Source organism: Vulpes lagopus, chromosome 6 (genome assembly GCF_018345385.1).
Source record: "Vulpes lagopus strain Blue_001 chromosome 6, ASM1834538v1, whole genome shotgun sequence".
NCBI lineage: Eukaryota > Metazoa > Chordata > Mammalia > Carnivora > Canidae > Vulpes > Vulpes lagopus.
The window spans coordinates 60,301,127-60,317,505 of record NC_054829.1 but is presented as its reverse complement, the minus strand read 5'-3'; the positions used below and the strand labels follow the sequence as shown (position 1 = coordinate 60,317,505).

The 16,379-nt window shown below is 38.2% G+C and overlaps 1 protein-coding gene across 1 annotated transcript in view; it reads right to left on the bottom strand.

The window, feature by feature from the left end:
* The window catches only part of SNX6 (sorting nexin 6), a 60,775-nt gene that overhangs the window by 18,381 nt on the left and 26,015 nt on the right, over positions 1 to 16,379 (bottom strand). The window contains exons 7-9 of the mRNA XM_041759126.1: positions 14,399 to 14,494; positions 12,307 to 12,412; positions 615 to 690 (exon numbers count right to left, since the gene is read on the bottom strand). Of these exons, the coding sequence (XP_041615060.1) occupies positions 615 to 690; positions 12,307 to 12,412; positions 14,399 to 14,494 (278 nt within the window). The remainder of the gene's footprint in view (positions 1 to 614; positions 691 to 12,306; positions 12,413 to 14,398; positions 14,495 to 16,379) is intronic.

Genomic DNA, 16,379 nt, shown 5'->3' with positions numbered 1-16,379 from the left:
CTGGTTAGATTAATATGAAAAACTAGTATAAAATAAATAAAGGACAGCTGTGTAAGCAAATATCCAAAGAGTGTTTCTATACTAACATGTGTAATACCTTCCCATCAGGTTACTCTAGGACTGCCCTAAGATTCATTAAACTTATTTATTTATTTTTTCATTAAACTTATAAACTAGAATAACCAGCCTCTTTAAAAAGTATAAACTGATAGCATATTTTACTTTAAAAGTCAATTTGGCCTCCAAAGAAATACATACATATATATCCTGTATATTCCAATTCTAAAACATTTATTTATAATAAACTTCAAAACCTAAGAACATTTTGATATGAATTCCCTTCCTGTTCCTTATACACATGTATCAGCAAATTTTCATCAAATAAAACTTTGTAAATGTTAAAATTACATATATTAAAGTCAATTTTTACTTTTCAGATTTAAAATAAAAGAAAGAAATGGTAGAGAAAAAAATGACACTGATCCAAGTTTATAAGAAGCTCCTTATTACTGATGTATTTTGAAGAAGATATTCTAAATGCCTCTTGGGTCAAATATTGTGTGCCCAGGCTGCCAACAAAATTTTCACTTAATGTTTTAAATCAAAATCCTTACTTGCATATATCTGTAGAATCCTGAGTTCCTAAAGCATATAATGAAGAACCAATTCTATTGTAATCATCTGCAGCACCTATGGAAAAAAATTTTTAGACTGATTTATTCGATGATTCAAAAATACTTATTGAGCACCTACCTGCCAAAAAATGTGTATGTAGTATGAGATACCTCAAGTCTGGTGAAGGAAATGACAATAGCTATAATAAAATTTGATGAGTATTATTTATTTTAATTAAAGATTTTTATTTATTCATTTGACAGAGAGAGTGAGTACAAGCAAGGGGAGAAGCAGGTAGAGGGAGAGGGAGAAGCAGGCTCCTTACTGAGCAGGGAGCCGAATGTGGTGCTTGATTCCAGGACCCTGGGATCATGACCTGAGCTGAAGGCAGACTAAGCCACCCAGGTGCCCCAGATGAATATTATATTGGAAGTAGGAACAAACTACTTTGGGAGCAGGGGAAACAGATTCCACCTAAGTTAGGGAAAGATTTATAGGCATTATTGAGTGAGTCAGAAATTATAGGAGAAGCAAATCTTTGCAGGCAAAAGGGAAGGGGAGAGCATGGACAAAGGCCAATGAGATATAAAAGAGCACAGTATATTTAGACAGCCTTCTAAGAAGAAGGCATTAGAGGGTACAAAGGGGAAAGGATAGAGTTGAAGATGGAAAAATAGGGATGCCTGGGTGGCTCGGCAGTTGAGTGTCTGTCTTTGGCTCAGGGCATGTTTCCGGGGTCCTGGGATCAAGTCCCACGTCGGGCTCCCTGCATGGAGCCTGCTTCTCCCTGTGCCTGTATCTCTGCCTCTCATGAATGAATAAATAAAATCTTAAAAAAAAAAGATGGAAAAATAAACGAATTGTCTTAGGGGGAGGAAAACGGGTTTTTGTAAGACACGATAAAGTTTGGATTTGATCTTATAGGAATGGGTGTCATTAAACAATTAAAAATAACAGTAGTGGTAAAATCAACTTGTTAAGGATTTTAGATAAAAAATTCTGCCGTCTGGAATAAAGTCTAGAAATGGAGGGACACAGAAGGCAACTGGGAATGTGTTGTGTCAGACACTGATGGTCAGGATCAAGATAGCAAAAACAGTGACAGCAGAGAGAAACAACAAATAGGTAGGATTTACAAACAGGAAACCTGAGGTAGGAAGGAAAATTATGGAGCTTGAAAAGCTAGATGAATGGTGGCAGCACCATTATCCTTGGGTACTAGGAAACAAAGTATTCAACTTCAGCACAATACTTTTCCTAGCGCTCACCCCAGAGGACAACTTGTTGAGAAAACAGCACTCATTTCAGAAAAAGGATAGGATAGTTCAATGGTTAAGAGCATGGACCTGGAACAAAACTGTTTAGGGTTCAATTCCAATTTACCGCAGTTCAATCCCAATCTACGCAACCTTGAGCTTTTCACTTAACCTGCATATGCCTCACTTTCCTCATCTGGAAATGGGGATAATGGTACCAGGTCCATGTAATTACTTGGACTAAATGAGTTAATAAATGTTACTATATACCTGGCACATAGCAAGTATAGTGTTATACAAATGTTGGCTATTTTTTTTTTTTAAAGATTTTATTCATTTATTTACTCATGAGAGACAGAGAGAGAGAGGTAGACATAGGCAGAGGAAGAAGCAGGCTCCATGCAGGAAGCCCAGTGTGGGACTCGATCCCAGGACTCTGGGATCACGCCCTGATCCAAAGGCAGACGCTCAACCGCTGAGCCACCCAGGCGTCCAATGTTTGCTATTATTAATGAAATCTGAGACATGTCTACTTTGTATGGAAATTTCCATTTATGCCAGTAGTATCTTTACAGGATTTTAATGTGTTTATTCTCTAACAAAACAGTAATCTTATGCTGTACAAAGTTACATTCAACAAATAAAGCTGAAATTTGGTGACTCTATTTACTCTTTTTAATTATTCAAAAACAGATCTATCTTGATATTTTTCAAAGAAAAAAAAATTTAAAGTAGGCGCTATACCCAAAACAGGGCTCAAACTCACAACCCTGAGATCAAGAGTTTCATGCTCTACCCAAGTAAGCCAGCCAGTGCCTCAATAAAGAAACTGAATACAGGGATCCCTGGGTGGCGCAGCTGTTTAGCGCCTGCCTTTGGCCCAGGGCGCGATCCTGGAGACCCGGGATCAAATCCCACGTCGGGCTCCCGGTGCATGGAGCCTGCTTCTCCCTCTGCCTATGTCTCTGCCTCTCTCTCTCACTGTGTGCCTATCATAAATTAAAAAAAAAACAAAAAAACTGAATACAAACTTCAGATCTGATTGGTAAACTGTATATGTAAGACTGTTCACTATAATCCTAAAAGTTAAAAAAAAAAAACACTTAAAAAATCTCACAAAGGGTGAAAATTAATAAGACAGGAAACAACAAATGTTGGAGAGGATGTGGAGAAAGGGGAATCCTCTTGCACTGTTGGTGGGAATGTGAACTGGTACAGCCACCCTGGAAAACTGTGTGGAGGTTCCTCAAAGAGTTAAAAATAGAACTGACCTACAACCCAGCAATTGCACTGCTGGGGATTTATGCCAAAGATACAGAGGCAGTGAAAGGGCAGGACACCTGCACCCCAATGTTTACAGCAGCAATATCTACAATAGCCAAACTGTGTAAGGAGCCTCAGTGTCCATTGAAAGATGAATGGATAAAGATGTGGTGTACGTATACAATGGAATATTACTCAGCCATTAGAAATGACAAATACCCACCATTTGCTTCAATGTGGATGGAACTGGAGGGTATTATGCTGAGTGAAGTCAATCGGAGGAAGACAAACATTATATGGTCTCATTCATTTGGGGAATATAAAAAATAGTGAAAGGGATTATAGGGGAAAGGAGAGAAAATGAGTGGGAAATATCAGTGAGGGTGAAAGAACATGAGAGACTCCTAACTCTGGGAAAGGAATAAGGGGTGGTGGAAAGGGAGTTGGGCAGAGGGTTGGGGTGACTGGGTGACGGGCACTGAGGGGGGCACTTGATGGGATGAGCACTGGGTGTTATGCTATATGTTGGCAAATTGAACTCCAATAAAAATTATACAAAAAAAGTATGCTAATAACCAGACTACCTAATAAATAGCCTAACAATATTTGCTAAAAAAAAAAAAAAAATCTCACAAAGGTTGGTTGAAGCAGCAATCAACAATGATTTGTGTTTCACATCAAATACATTAATATTTTATACTTAAACTGACCCTGAAATTATTTTTTAAAGCAAGAAATTAAAAAAAAAATAATAAAGCAAGAAATTCCTGGATCCTAATGCTATCTGGCTCTGGCCCTAGTACTATATACCCTCCTTAGCTGTTTCAGCACGTGATTACAGAAAATAAGCAAATTGCCCTGATTTTATACATCACAGTGATGCTGAAGGCTTAATTTTTCATAGTTCAGATAGCAAATTCATGCATCATAAAGAAATAAATTACTTTATAACTTTGTAAAATTGTATGTAATGTACTTGTATGTAGTAATTATAATTTTCTAAATAGGTTCATAATAGTCTTTCTTAAAAGCATTGTTCCATTAAAGAAGAATTACTAATATTTTCTTCAGTTTCTTTTTCTTTTTCTTTTTCTTTTTTTTTTTAAAGATTTTATTTTTTTATTCATAGAGATGCAGAGGTGGGGGGGGCGGCAGAGACACAGGCAGAGGGAGAAGCAGGCTCCTTGCAGAGAGCCCGACGTGAGACTCGATCCCGCGGCTCCAGGATCACGCCCTGGGCTGCAGGCGGCGCTAAACCGCTGTGCCACTGGGGCTGCCCTCTTCAGTTTCTTAACAGATGATTCTCCACCTTTACAGTTCTCTATGTTTCCATGACATGAATATACACCTCTATTACAGGACTGATTACTGTATACGTAGTTTTTTGCTTATCATGATTATTTCACCTGCAAAACTGGTGAACAGTTAAAAAACTGGTTATTTTTAAGACTTTATTTATTTGAGCGAAAGAGAATGAGCAGGGGAAGGTGCAGAGGGAGCAGACTCTTCACCAAGCAGGGAGCCTGACACAGGGCTTGATCCCAGGATCCCGGGATTATGACCTGAGCTGAAAGCAGATGCTTAACTGATTTGATTGAGCTACCCAAGTGCCCCTTTCACCTGCAAAATTATTATTTAATTTAAATTCAATTAATTAACAAATAGTATATTATTAGTTTCAGAGTAGAGTTCAGTGCTTCATCAGCTTTATTTAATACCCAGTGCTCATTACATTATATGCCCTCCTTAATGTCCATCACACAATTAACCCCATCCTCCACCCCTCTCCCCTCTAGCAACCCTCAGCTTGTTTCCTATGATTGAAGAGTCTCTTATGGTTTGTCTCCCTCTCTGATTTAGTCTTACTTTTCCCCTTCTCCCCTATGATCCTGTTTTATTTCTTTTATTTTTTTTGTTTTCTTAAATTCCACATGTGAGATCATATAATTGCCTTTCTCTGACTGACTTATTTTGCTTAGAATACGCTCTAGTTATATCCACATCATTGCAAATGGCAATATTTCATTTTTTGAAGGCTGAGTAGTATTCCATTGTATATGTTACCATACTTTTTTTTTTTTTTTAAGATCTTATTTATTCAGAGACACAGAGAGAGAGGCAGAGACACAGGCAGAGGGAGAAGCAGGCTCCCCATGGGGAGCCCGATGTGGGACTCAATCCAGAAACTCCAGGATCACAACCTGAGCTGAAGGCAGAAGCTCAACCGCTGAGCCACCTAGGCACCCAATTACCACACCTTCTTAATCCATTTATCTGTCAATGGACATCTGGGCTCATTCCATAGTTTGGCTATTGTGGGCACTGCTGCTATAAACATTGGGGTGCACGTGCCCCTCCAGATCACTACATTTGTATTCTTTGGGTAAATATTTAGTAGCGCAACTGCTGGGTCATTTGGTACCTCTATTTTCAATTTTTTGAGGACCCTCCACATAGTGTGTAACTGACTGCACCAGTTAGCATTCCCACCAACCGTGTAAGACGGTTCCCCTTTCTCAGCATCCTCACCAACATCTGTTGTTTCCTGTCTTGTTAATTTTAGCCATTCTGACCTCAATGCAAAATTATTAACTCCTTAAGGGCAAAGACTGTACTTTCTTCATCTTGAAATTTGAGATATGCCAAAGTTTATGAGCTAAATAACTTTAAAGAATTTTTAAATTATTTTATTTTATTTTATTTATTTATGATAGGCACACAGTGAGAGAGAGAGAGAGAGGCAGAGACACAGGCAGAGGGAGAAGCAGGCTCCATGCACCGGGAGCCTGATGTGGGATTCGATCCCGGGTCTCCAGGATCGCGCCCTGGGCCAAAGGCAGGCGCTAAACCGCTGCGCCACCCAGGGATCCCAAGAATTTTTAAATAATCAAATCTAAACTTGAGAATATTCCTAATTATTACAACTTACATTGTATATACCATTTCATATTTAGAAAGTTTTTCTTTCTTGAGAGGGTACAGGGGAGGCCTGTGGGCTTGGGCCTGGTCCAGCTGCTACAGTGTGGAGTTCTCCAGGAAGGTAAAGAGGATACAGCTGGAACCCTGCAGGGTACTACTCAGTGTGACTGGGTGTGTAGGGGACAAAGTGCAGGTCTTGATGGAGGGGCATGGAGATGATGGGCTGGGACAAAGTAGCTCTTAAGAGAGGAGTAAAAGTATGAGATACTTTATCCTTAATGTCATTTTATTTTTTTATTATTATTTAAATTATTTATTTATTTATTTGAGAAAGAGGAAGGAATTCAAGCTTCCCACACCTTTATAGTTCTTGATTACTGAACATGCAAGTATACATAACTAATTTATTAAAAGAAATCTGCAAAGTGCAAAGATATAAAAAAAACTCTGGGTGGCTCAATTGGTTCTGTGTCTGACTCTTGATTTTGGCTTGGGTCTTGATCCCGGGTTGTGAGATCAAGCCCTGTGACTGGCTCTGCACTGGGCAAGGAACTTGCTTAAGATTCTCTCTTTCCTAGAGACGCCTGGGTGGCTCAGTGGTTGAGCATCTGTCTTTGGCTCGGGGCATGATCTCCGGGTCCCAGGATCAAGTTCCACATTGGGCTCCCGGCATGAAGCCTGCTTCTCCCTGTCTGTGTCTCTGCCTCTCTGTGTCTTTCACGAATAAATAAATAAAAATCCCTAAAAAAAAAAAAAAAAAGACTATCTCTTTCCCTTCCCCTTGCCCCTCCCCTTCTAAGATAAATAAATCTTTAAAATACTAATAAACATTTTTTTTTAATTTTTATTTATTTATGATAGTCACAGAGAGATAGAGAGAGAGGCAGAGACACAGGCAGAGGGAGAAGCAGGCTCCATGCACCGGGAGCCCGACGTGGGATTCGATCCCGGGTCTCCAGGATCGCGCCCTGGGCCAAAGGCAGGCGCCAAACCGCTGCGCCACCCAGGGATCCCTAAAATACTAATAAATCTTAATCCTCCCAAAAGAATGACACAAGAACAAAAGTTACCAAGTCAGAGGCTTTATTTCCTCCTTTCTGTGATAGCATGTAACAATACTCCAAGATGGAGGTTCTTACTTCTAGGTACCAACTGAATTGTCTCTGCATCAGAGGTTCTGAAACTTATATAGGGACGCCTGGGTGGCTCAGCAGTTGAGTGTCTATCTTCGGCTCAGCGTGTGATCCCGGGATCCAGGATCGAGTCCCACATCGGGCTCCTTGAAGGGAGCCTGCTTCTTCCTCTCTCTGCCTATGTCTTTGCGTCTCTCTCTCTCTCTGTGTCTCTCATGAATAAATAAATAAAATCTCTTAGGGAGAGAGAGAAGCAGGCTCCATGCAAGGGGCCCAATGTGGGACTTGATCCTCAGACTGGGATCATGCCCTGAGCTGAAGGCAGACACTCAACCACTGAGCCACCCAGGTGTCCCTACAAGTAATAGTTTAATAGTTGCACTGGGTAATCTAAAACCATTATCAATGAACTTTTGAACTCTATTACATTTATTATTTTTATTTATTTTTAATTTTTATTTTTTAAAAGTTTTATTTATTGGAGAAAGAGTGTGAGAGAGTGCACAAGCAGGGGGAAGGGGCAGGAGAGGGAGAAGCAGGCTCCCTGCTGAGCAGGGAGATTGATGCAGGGCTCTATCCCAGGACACTGGGATCATGACCAGAGCTGATGGCAGATGCTTAAATGACTGAGCCACCCAGGGGTGGGTATGTATGTATGTATGTATGTATGTATCTATCTATCTATCTATCATCTAAAAGATTTTATTCATTTATTCATGAGAGACACAGAGAGAGAGAGAGAGAGAGACACACACACACACACACACACACACACACACAGGGACACAGGCAGAGGGAGAAGCAGGCTCCATGCAAGGAGCCTGACGTGGAACTGGATCCCCGGACTCCAGGATCACGCCCTGGGCCAAAGGTAGGCGCCAAACCGCTGAGCCACCCAGGTATCCCCTATCCCTATTTATTTTTTAAAAGATTTCATTTATTTATCTGACAGAGGTCATGGCTGGGGGGTGGGGTGGGGGGGGTGTGGTGGGGGGGGTGGGTGGGGGGGGTGGGGAGGGCGGAGAGGAGAAGGTCAGAGGGAGAGCCCAATAAGGCTCCATCCCAGGACCCTGAGATTATGACCTGAGCTGAAATCAAGAGTTGGCCGCTTAACCAATTAAGCCACCCAGGTGCTCCTGAACTTTACTACATTTAAACTCCTTTGGTATAAGTAATATTTATCCTAAGAACATAAGGTTGGTTTAACATTTGAAAATCAATCAATACAATTAACCATACTGTAGACTAAAAAGGAAAAATGGTATGATTATCTCAACACTGTAGTTGCAAAAAGAGCGTATGATAAAAATCCAACATTTATGCCTAACTTAAAACAAAACAAAGCAAAACAAAACAAAAACCCTCTCAGAAAACTAGTAATTTATGAGAATTTTCTCAATTTGATAAAAAGCATCCAGGAAAAACCTATACCAAACGCTGCAATTAATGGTTTAAGAATGAATACCTTCCTTATAAGTTAAGAAACAAGGCAAAGATGCTTGCTCTTACCACTTCCATCCACACTGTACTGGAGCTACAGGTACAGCTTTAGTACAATGGGGCAAAGAAAAGAAATAAGTGGAATTTAAATTGGAAAGAAGTATAATTTTTAAAAAAGATTTTATTTATTTATTCATGAGAGACAGAGAGAGAGAGGCAGAGACACAAGCAGAGGGAGAAGTAGTCTCCATGCAGGAAGCCCGATGTGGGACTTGATCCAAAGACCCCAGGATCACGCCTGAACCAAAGGCAGACGCTTAAACGCTGAGCCAACCAGGGGTCCCTATAATTGTTTTTATTAGCAGATAATCATCTATGCAGAAAATCCTAAGGAATCTACAAAATAGGAATCTACTGGAACCAATTAGTGAGTTAATTTAGTAAGACTGCAAGATTTAAGATCAATACAGAAAATACACTTCATTTCTACATATTAAAAAAGAACAACTGGAAATCGAAATGCAAAAATTACATCATCTACAACAGCATCAAAAAAATAACTAGGGCCCAATCTAACTAAAAGTGTGTAAGATCTGTACAATGAAAGCTATAAAACATCGCTGAGAGAATTTAAGGAAGACCTAACTAAATGGAAAAATAAACTATTGTTTAAACTAAATGTATCAGAAGACTCAATATTGTTAAGATGTCAACCCTCCCCAAATCGAACTACTGATTCTACACAATCCAGATCAAAATCCCAGACACTGGGCACCTGGGTGGCTCAGTGGTTGAACATCTGCCTTTGGCTCAGGTTGTGATCCCAGGGTCCTGGGATCCAGTCACACATCAGCCTCCCTGCAGGAGCCTGCTTCTCCCTCTGCCTATGTCTCTGCCTCTCTCTGTGTCTCATGAATAAATAAATGAAATCTTAAAAAAAAAAAAAAAAATCCCAGACATCATTTTTGTAGAAAGTGACAAGTTGATTCTAAAATTCACATTTTAATGTAAATGTGAAAATGTAAAGAGCCTAGAGAGGCCAAAACAACTCTGCTAAAGAAGAATAAAGCTAGAGGACTTATATAAGAAAAGATGTTCAACATCGATAGTCACTAGGAAAATGCAAATTAAAACCACAATGATACACCATTACTGACCTAGAATAGCTAAAATGAAAAACAGTGAGTATCCTTCCTGGAAAAGATGTGGAGCAACTGAAACTCTCATGCATGGCTGGTAGGAATATACAATGGTACAATCATTTCATTCTGGGAAAAAAGTTTGGCAGTTTTTTCAAAAGTTAATTATACACTTATCACTTGACCCAGCCACTCTACTTTTAGGTATTACCCAAAGAAACGAAAGCACATGTCCATACAAAGACTTACATATAAACGGTTCATGTCAGCTTTATTTAGAACAGTCTAAAGCTAACAATGATCCAAATGTCCACCAACAGCTGAATGGATAAACAATGGTATATCCATACAATAGAATAATACTCAGCAATAAAAATGAATGACCTCTTGATACACACAACATGAATGAATCTCAAAATAACTTTGTTGAATTTTTTTTTTTTAAAGATTTTATTTATTTGACAGAGAGAAAGAGAGTGAACGTGTGAGAGCACAAGCAGGGGGAATGGGAGAAGAAGTAGAGTCCCTACTAAGCAGGGAGCCAGATGTCGGGCTTGATCCCAGGACACTGGGATCATGATCTGAGCTGAAGGCAGACATTTAAACCAATGGAGCCACCTAAGCGCTCTAATTTTGTTGAATTTCAAAGCCAAATAATAAAGAGTATGTATAATATGATTCCATTTTTATAAAATTCTAGAAAATGCAAACTAATCTATAGAAATAGAAAGCCCATCAGTGGTTGCCTGGATACAGGCAAAATGGAGGGAATGTAAAGGGCTATATGGAAACTTTTGGTGGTGATGGATATGTTCACCACCTTGATCATAGTGATGATTTTACACATATGCCAAAACTTATCAAATTGTATACTTTGAACACTGCAGCTTACCAATATCAATTTATACCTCAATAACGCTGCTAAAAAAAAACCATTAGTCTATTTTAAACTTTGAATCAATCTTTTACATACATGATTTTGCAAATCTTCCAAATGTTGACACACTTTATTATACATAAATAATATCAAAATACCACATTCATATATTATCATCAATCTCTTCAGACAAGTCTTTAATTATTGGGAAGCAAGTTCATGAGGATAGATAAAAGTTTTCCAAAATTCTAATTACTGCTGGAAAGCTGGACTTTTCTCATTGCCAACAAATACTGTCAGCTGTTTTCCTTAAAAACTGACAGGTTCACTTCATTTTTAAAGAAAATGTCTACCAAATAGTCAAATCATAATAATCATAGTTATTCATATAAACTATGAATTCATATAAACTATGAAACTGACAGGTTCACTTCATTTTTAAAGAAAATGTCTACCAAATAGTCAAATCATAATAATCATAGTTATTCATATAAACTATGAATTCATATAAACTATGAAACTGACAGGTTCACTTCATTTTTAAAGAAAATGTCTACCAAATAGTCAAATCATAATAATCATAGTTATTCATATAAACTATGAATTCATATAAACTATGAATAATCATAGTTTGTCAGTTGTTCCAAGTTCTCTCAAAAGAAAAAAAAAAAAGCAGCTAATTCAGCTGCAACTTAATCACTAAAATGCTTTTCTAAAGAGAACCATCATACTTTAGTATGCAATCAAAGTGCTTTTTGCATACCTCCTATTTTATCATTCAGTATACAAAAAAGTGAACTCAAGGGAAGTAATTTATTAAAATTAATAATTTTATTGCTTTATCAATGACATTTTTTCATTTTTTATTTTATTTATTTTTAAAAAAGATTTATTCATTCATTCATTCATTCATTCATTCATTCATTTATTTATGAGAGAGAGAGAGAGAGAGAGAGAGAGAGAGGCAGAGACACAGGAGGAGGGAGAAGCAGGCTCCATGCCGGAGTCTGACATGGGACTCGATCCCAGGACTCCAGGATCGTGCCCTGGGCCAAAGGCAGGTGGTAAACTGCTGAGCCACCCAGGGATCCCCATGACATTCTTTTTTAAAAATATATTTTATTTATTCATTTAGGAGAGACACAAAGAGAGAGGCAGAGAGACAGGCAGAGGGAGAAGCAGGCTCCATGCAGGGGGCCCAAAGTGGGGCTTGATCCTGGGACTCCGGGATCATGCCCTGAGCCAAAGGCAGATGCTCAACCGCTGAGCCACCCAGGCATCCCTATCAATGATACTCTTAATTGAGCAAATTTTTCCTAACTGCAAACACACTGCGGGAAAGAATATAGTGACTATTAACACAATTTGGTGCCACTGCCCTTGATTTTGTGCTAAGGTACCAGTAATTTTATCCACCATGGCTTCTGCATTATCAGTGTAAATGTCAACATGGTGAAAAATACAAAAAGCATCATGGGTTATTATGAAAATAGTTTTGACCTCTCAGACTTGCTAAAAATAAAAAGAACCTGAGGGTCAAGACTTCATAGACCACAGTTTGAAAACCACTGTTCTACATCAAGACTTTTATAAACTATAACATAATAATTTTATAATTATTCCATTAAAAAAATGTAAGCTTTAACCACAGAGAAAAACCTTACTTTTGTGGGATCTTGTCATCCTATCAGATTTAGCAGATGCATCCTTAACTCGGTTATGATATTCTAAAAGGAATGTTCGTTCATGCTCAAAGAAATCATCTACATCCTATAGGATCAAAAGAAAATATAGTTTTTCACTTATTTGCTTTAGTATAATACATAAATCAATTTACCATTATAATAAAAAATAAAAGATCAGTAAAACAGCACAGCTATCCTCTAATAATCAGATGTTCTAATGATTTTACCAACAAGTTCAGACTTTATACAGACATGCATTCTATTTATCCAGGGAAAATCTGCAATGGTTCTGCAGTTGAAAGCTTAGAGCTCCTCATATAGTTTGTGTTCACATGTTATAGTCTGAAATGTGTTCTATTTGTGCTCTGTGTCTACAGTCCTGCCTCTTCAATACATTACTGTCAGAGGAGTAATTAATCAATTGCTTTTGAGAAGAAAAAAATTCGATAGACAAGTCCAAATCCATTTCTCTTGGTCTACTGTGTATTCTGTGAGCCATTCCTGAAGGTTGCCAGGCCTTTGTCATTATAGCCCTCTCTGACTGCTTTGGGGAAACATGGCGAAACTAGCTTTCTGGGAGAAATTATTATATTAACCACTGTCTTTAACTTTTTTTGAAACAAAAGTATACATTAAAAATAAAAATTATGAAAAATACTTTCCTCCTCTCTAAAAGGGCAATCATTTTTTGAAAAAGCACCAGCTGAAACAATGTAATTCAAGATCCACATCAACAGAACACAATAAAGAAAAGTCAGTACTGGCAAAATGTCCTTTAAAATCTTTAATTAATGTATACTTATTTTCTTAACTGTTAAAATGGGGATAAAATTCTCCAATTGGTAGAACTGAAGAGTAAATAAAATGTGGATTAACGAACACCACATTGTAAATGTTCAAAAATGTTACTACTTTACCAAAATCATAATCCATACAGTGGTTTACAGTTAACGCTAAGAAAAATGTTCAATATTAATGCATAAGAAGCACCAAAATGGAAGTGGAGTCCTTATTAGAAAGTAGCCATGAAAAAAAAAAAAAAAAAAAAAAAAGCAAGTAGCCACGGCACATGCATTGTCAACACACCAACTGACCTGTCTCTGAAAAAACAAAGTATAAATCAAATAAATACTACCTCCCACCTAAGTTTTACTGTTGATGTATCTATAAAAACAGGCAATGAAGACAAAACAGCATTGTTTATCTCTTTCTTAGTATGTTTGATAATGTAATATAAACATTTTTCTTTCAATGTAAGAGTCTTCAGATAAATCAGTTCTTGTACCATTTTTTAGAACATCATTAAGAACAACTTAGGTGTTATTTAATTATTTTTTAATTTTAAATATGCCTTTTTATTTATTTGTAAGCTCTATGTCCAATATGGAGCTTGAATTCATGACCCTGATATCAAGTCGCATGTTCTACTGACTGAGCCAGCCAGGTGCCCCACAACAAGACTAAAACCTCAAAGGAACCCTTCTAACTCCAGATCTGAAACCAAGTCTGCACCTAACATTTGCAAGGCCAAGGACAAGTGTACAACTGGAGGTAGCCCCTCTTTGTGCTCTATCCTGCAAGCTCTATAAGGAACCCAGAGAAACCTCATGTGCATGTAAACAGATATTCTATCTTGCACACTGATCTTCTCCCCTGTGCCCTCCGTCTCCTTAGCTATCCATGGTCACCTTGACCACCTATGAGTGCACACACTAGAGGATGAACTCAGGGAACAGACCCACAGAAGAGAAAGACTCAGAAGTAGGCTTCAGAATTGGGCAAGAAAATATGGGGTTCCAGATTCCTAAAGCATGTCTAGTTTGGAGGGAAGGGGTATGTGCTTCAGGTGGGCAAATCCCCTTGGACCTACAGACCTCTCACCTCTGGGAGAAGGAGGTTCTCTAAAGAGTGGAATCCAGGGGAGGGGTCCCAGATTTACAAGCCTAACCATTCTACTGTCCAAACTTCTCTTTTACTCTAATAAAGTCATCTGCACATCTGAAATCTCAATCTATCTTCTTAAAAGATAGATTCTCAAACCAATACCTCTGTTAATCAAATAAAATCTTACCTTTACTCCTGAAACAATTACTCCATCTGCTGATTTAACCATGTTCTTAAAGAAATCTTCAAGTTTCTCTTTCTTATTTTTTCCTCTCACACTCAGCTGAAAGAAAGGTAAACTTAAGTTGGCAATTTTTTAAGATTACAAGTTGGAAAGTAATGCCTCTTTTATTCTCTGACATCAAAATGGCAACCTCAAAAGGATCCTGGTTTTTAAACTTTAATAAAGTGGAAATTTCATCATGTATATCAGTGACCTTCAAACTTTAGGGCATTAAAGAAGAGGCTGGCTTCACTCCCAAAGATTCAGATTCAGGTGATCTACAATAATGCCTGGATATCTCAAATTTTATATGTGATAATTCCATTGCAAGCAGCCTTCTCATCATATAAATAGTTTTATATAAAGACAATTAAAATTTTATTATTTATTTTTAAAGATTTTATTTATCTATTCATGAGAGACACAGAGGCAGAGACACAGGCAGAGAGAGAAGCAGGCTCCCTGTGAGGAGCCCAATGCGAGACTTGATCCCAGGACCCCAGATCACGACCTGGGCCGAAGGCAGATGCTCAACCACTGAGCCACCCAGGTGCCTCCCGCCAGGAGTTCTTTTAAAGATGTAAAATTTACTGGAGTATAATACACCATCATATGATTCTGTAAAAGCTTTGAAAATAAATTCTGCAAGTTCTTCACTCTGAACTCATCCAAATACCGTGTCTTGTCCTGTTTTGGGGATCAGCAACTTATAGTATAAGAGACACAAAAGATGACTCTAAATGGCATGAATAGTTATCTAAGGCAAAAGTGAGAAGCAGCTAACTCTTGACTTTACCACTTGTTGCATCAGGGTGTCCCATAAAGGAACATCCCATCTAATTTCCAAATCTACTGCCATGGCTTCAATGTTCACCATCAGGTAAGTGATTCACAAATCATGATCACTGCCCCTAAACCCTTTCCTGAGCCTCAGATCCTATTTCCAATTGCCTATATATCATATCCTTTATATGAAGATTCTACTAAACTCACAACAGACTAAGACAGTATTCATTATAAACTTTTTTTTTTAAGATTCTATTTATTTATTCATGAGAGACAGACAGAGACAGGGACAGAGAGAGAGAGAGAGAGAGAGAGAGAGAGAGGAAGAGAGAGAAGCAGGCTCCATGCAGGGAGCCCGATGTGGGACTCGATCCAGGACTCGATCCTGGGTCTCCAGGATCACACCCTGGGCTGAAGGCGGCGCTAAACCACTGAGCCACCCGGGCTGCCCCTATTCATTATTATCTAATCTACAAATGTTTCTTTTTCTTGGTTCCCTATTCATGATCCCTTCATCTAACCAGTCTCTCAGAGTCCCACATATTCCCTAAAACCCCACACCTCTTATTAAAAATATTGAAATAGGGGAATCCCTGGGTGGCTCAGCAGTTTAGCGCCTGGCTTTGGCCCAGGTGTGATCCTGGGGTCCCGGGATCGAGTCCCACATCAGGCTCCCTGCATGGAGCCTGCTTCTCCCTCTGCCTGTGTCTCTGCCTCTCTCTCTCCTCTGTCTTTCATGAATAAATAAATAAAATCTAAATAAACAAATAAATAAAAAAATAAAAAAATAGAAATAACTTGATAGGATGAGCCCTGGGTGTTATACTATATGTTGGCAAACTGAATTTATTTATTTTTAATTTTTTTTGGCAAACTGAATTTAAATTAAAAAATTTTTAAAAAGAAAAAAAAATTTTTAAAAAGAAAAGTCTTGAAATAATCTACAACTTCTTTTTGTCACTCACAGCTCAAATTCTACCATCCAATGCCTGAAATCTCTTTCTTTCCCACTGTCCTAGTAAAAAATCTCATTATCTTCTGCCTAATTACTACACTGGACTACTAGTTAACATCTCTCATTTCCTCAGTCTAAGCCATTTTGTTGATGATTTCCAAAATCAAATTTTGAGCATATTCTTTATTCAATAACTTTACAGAG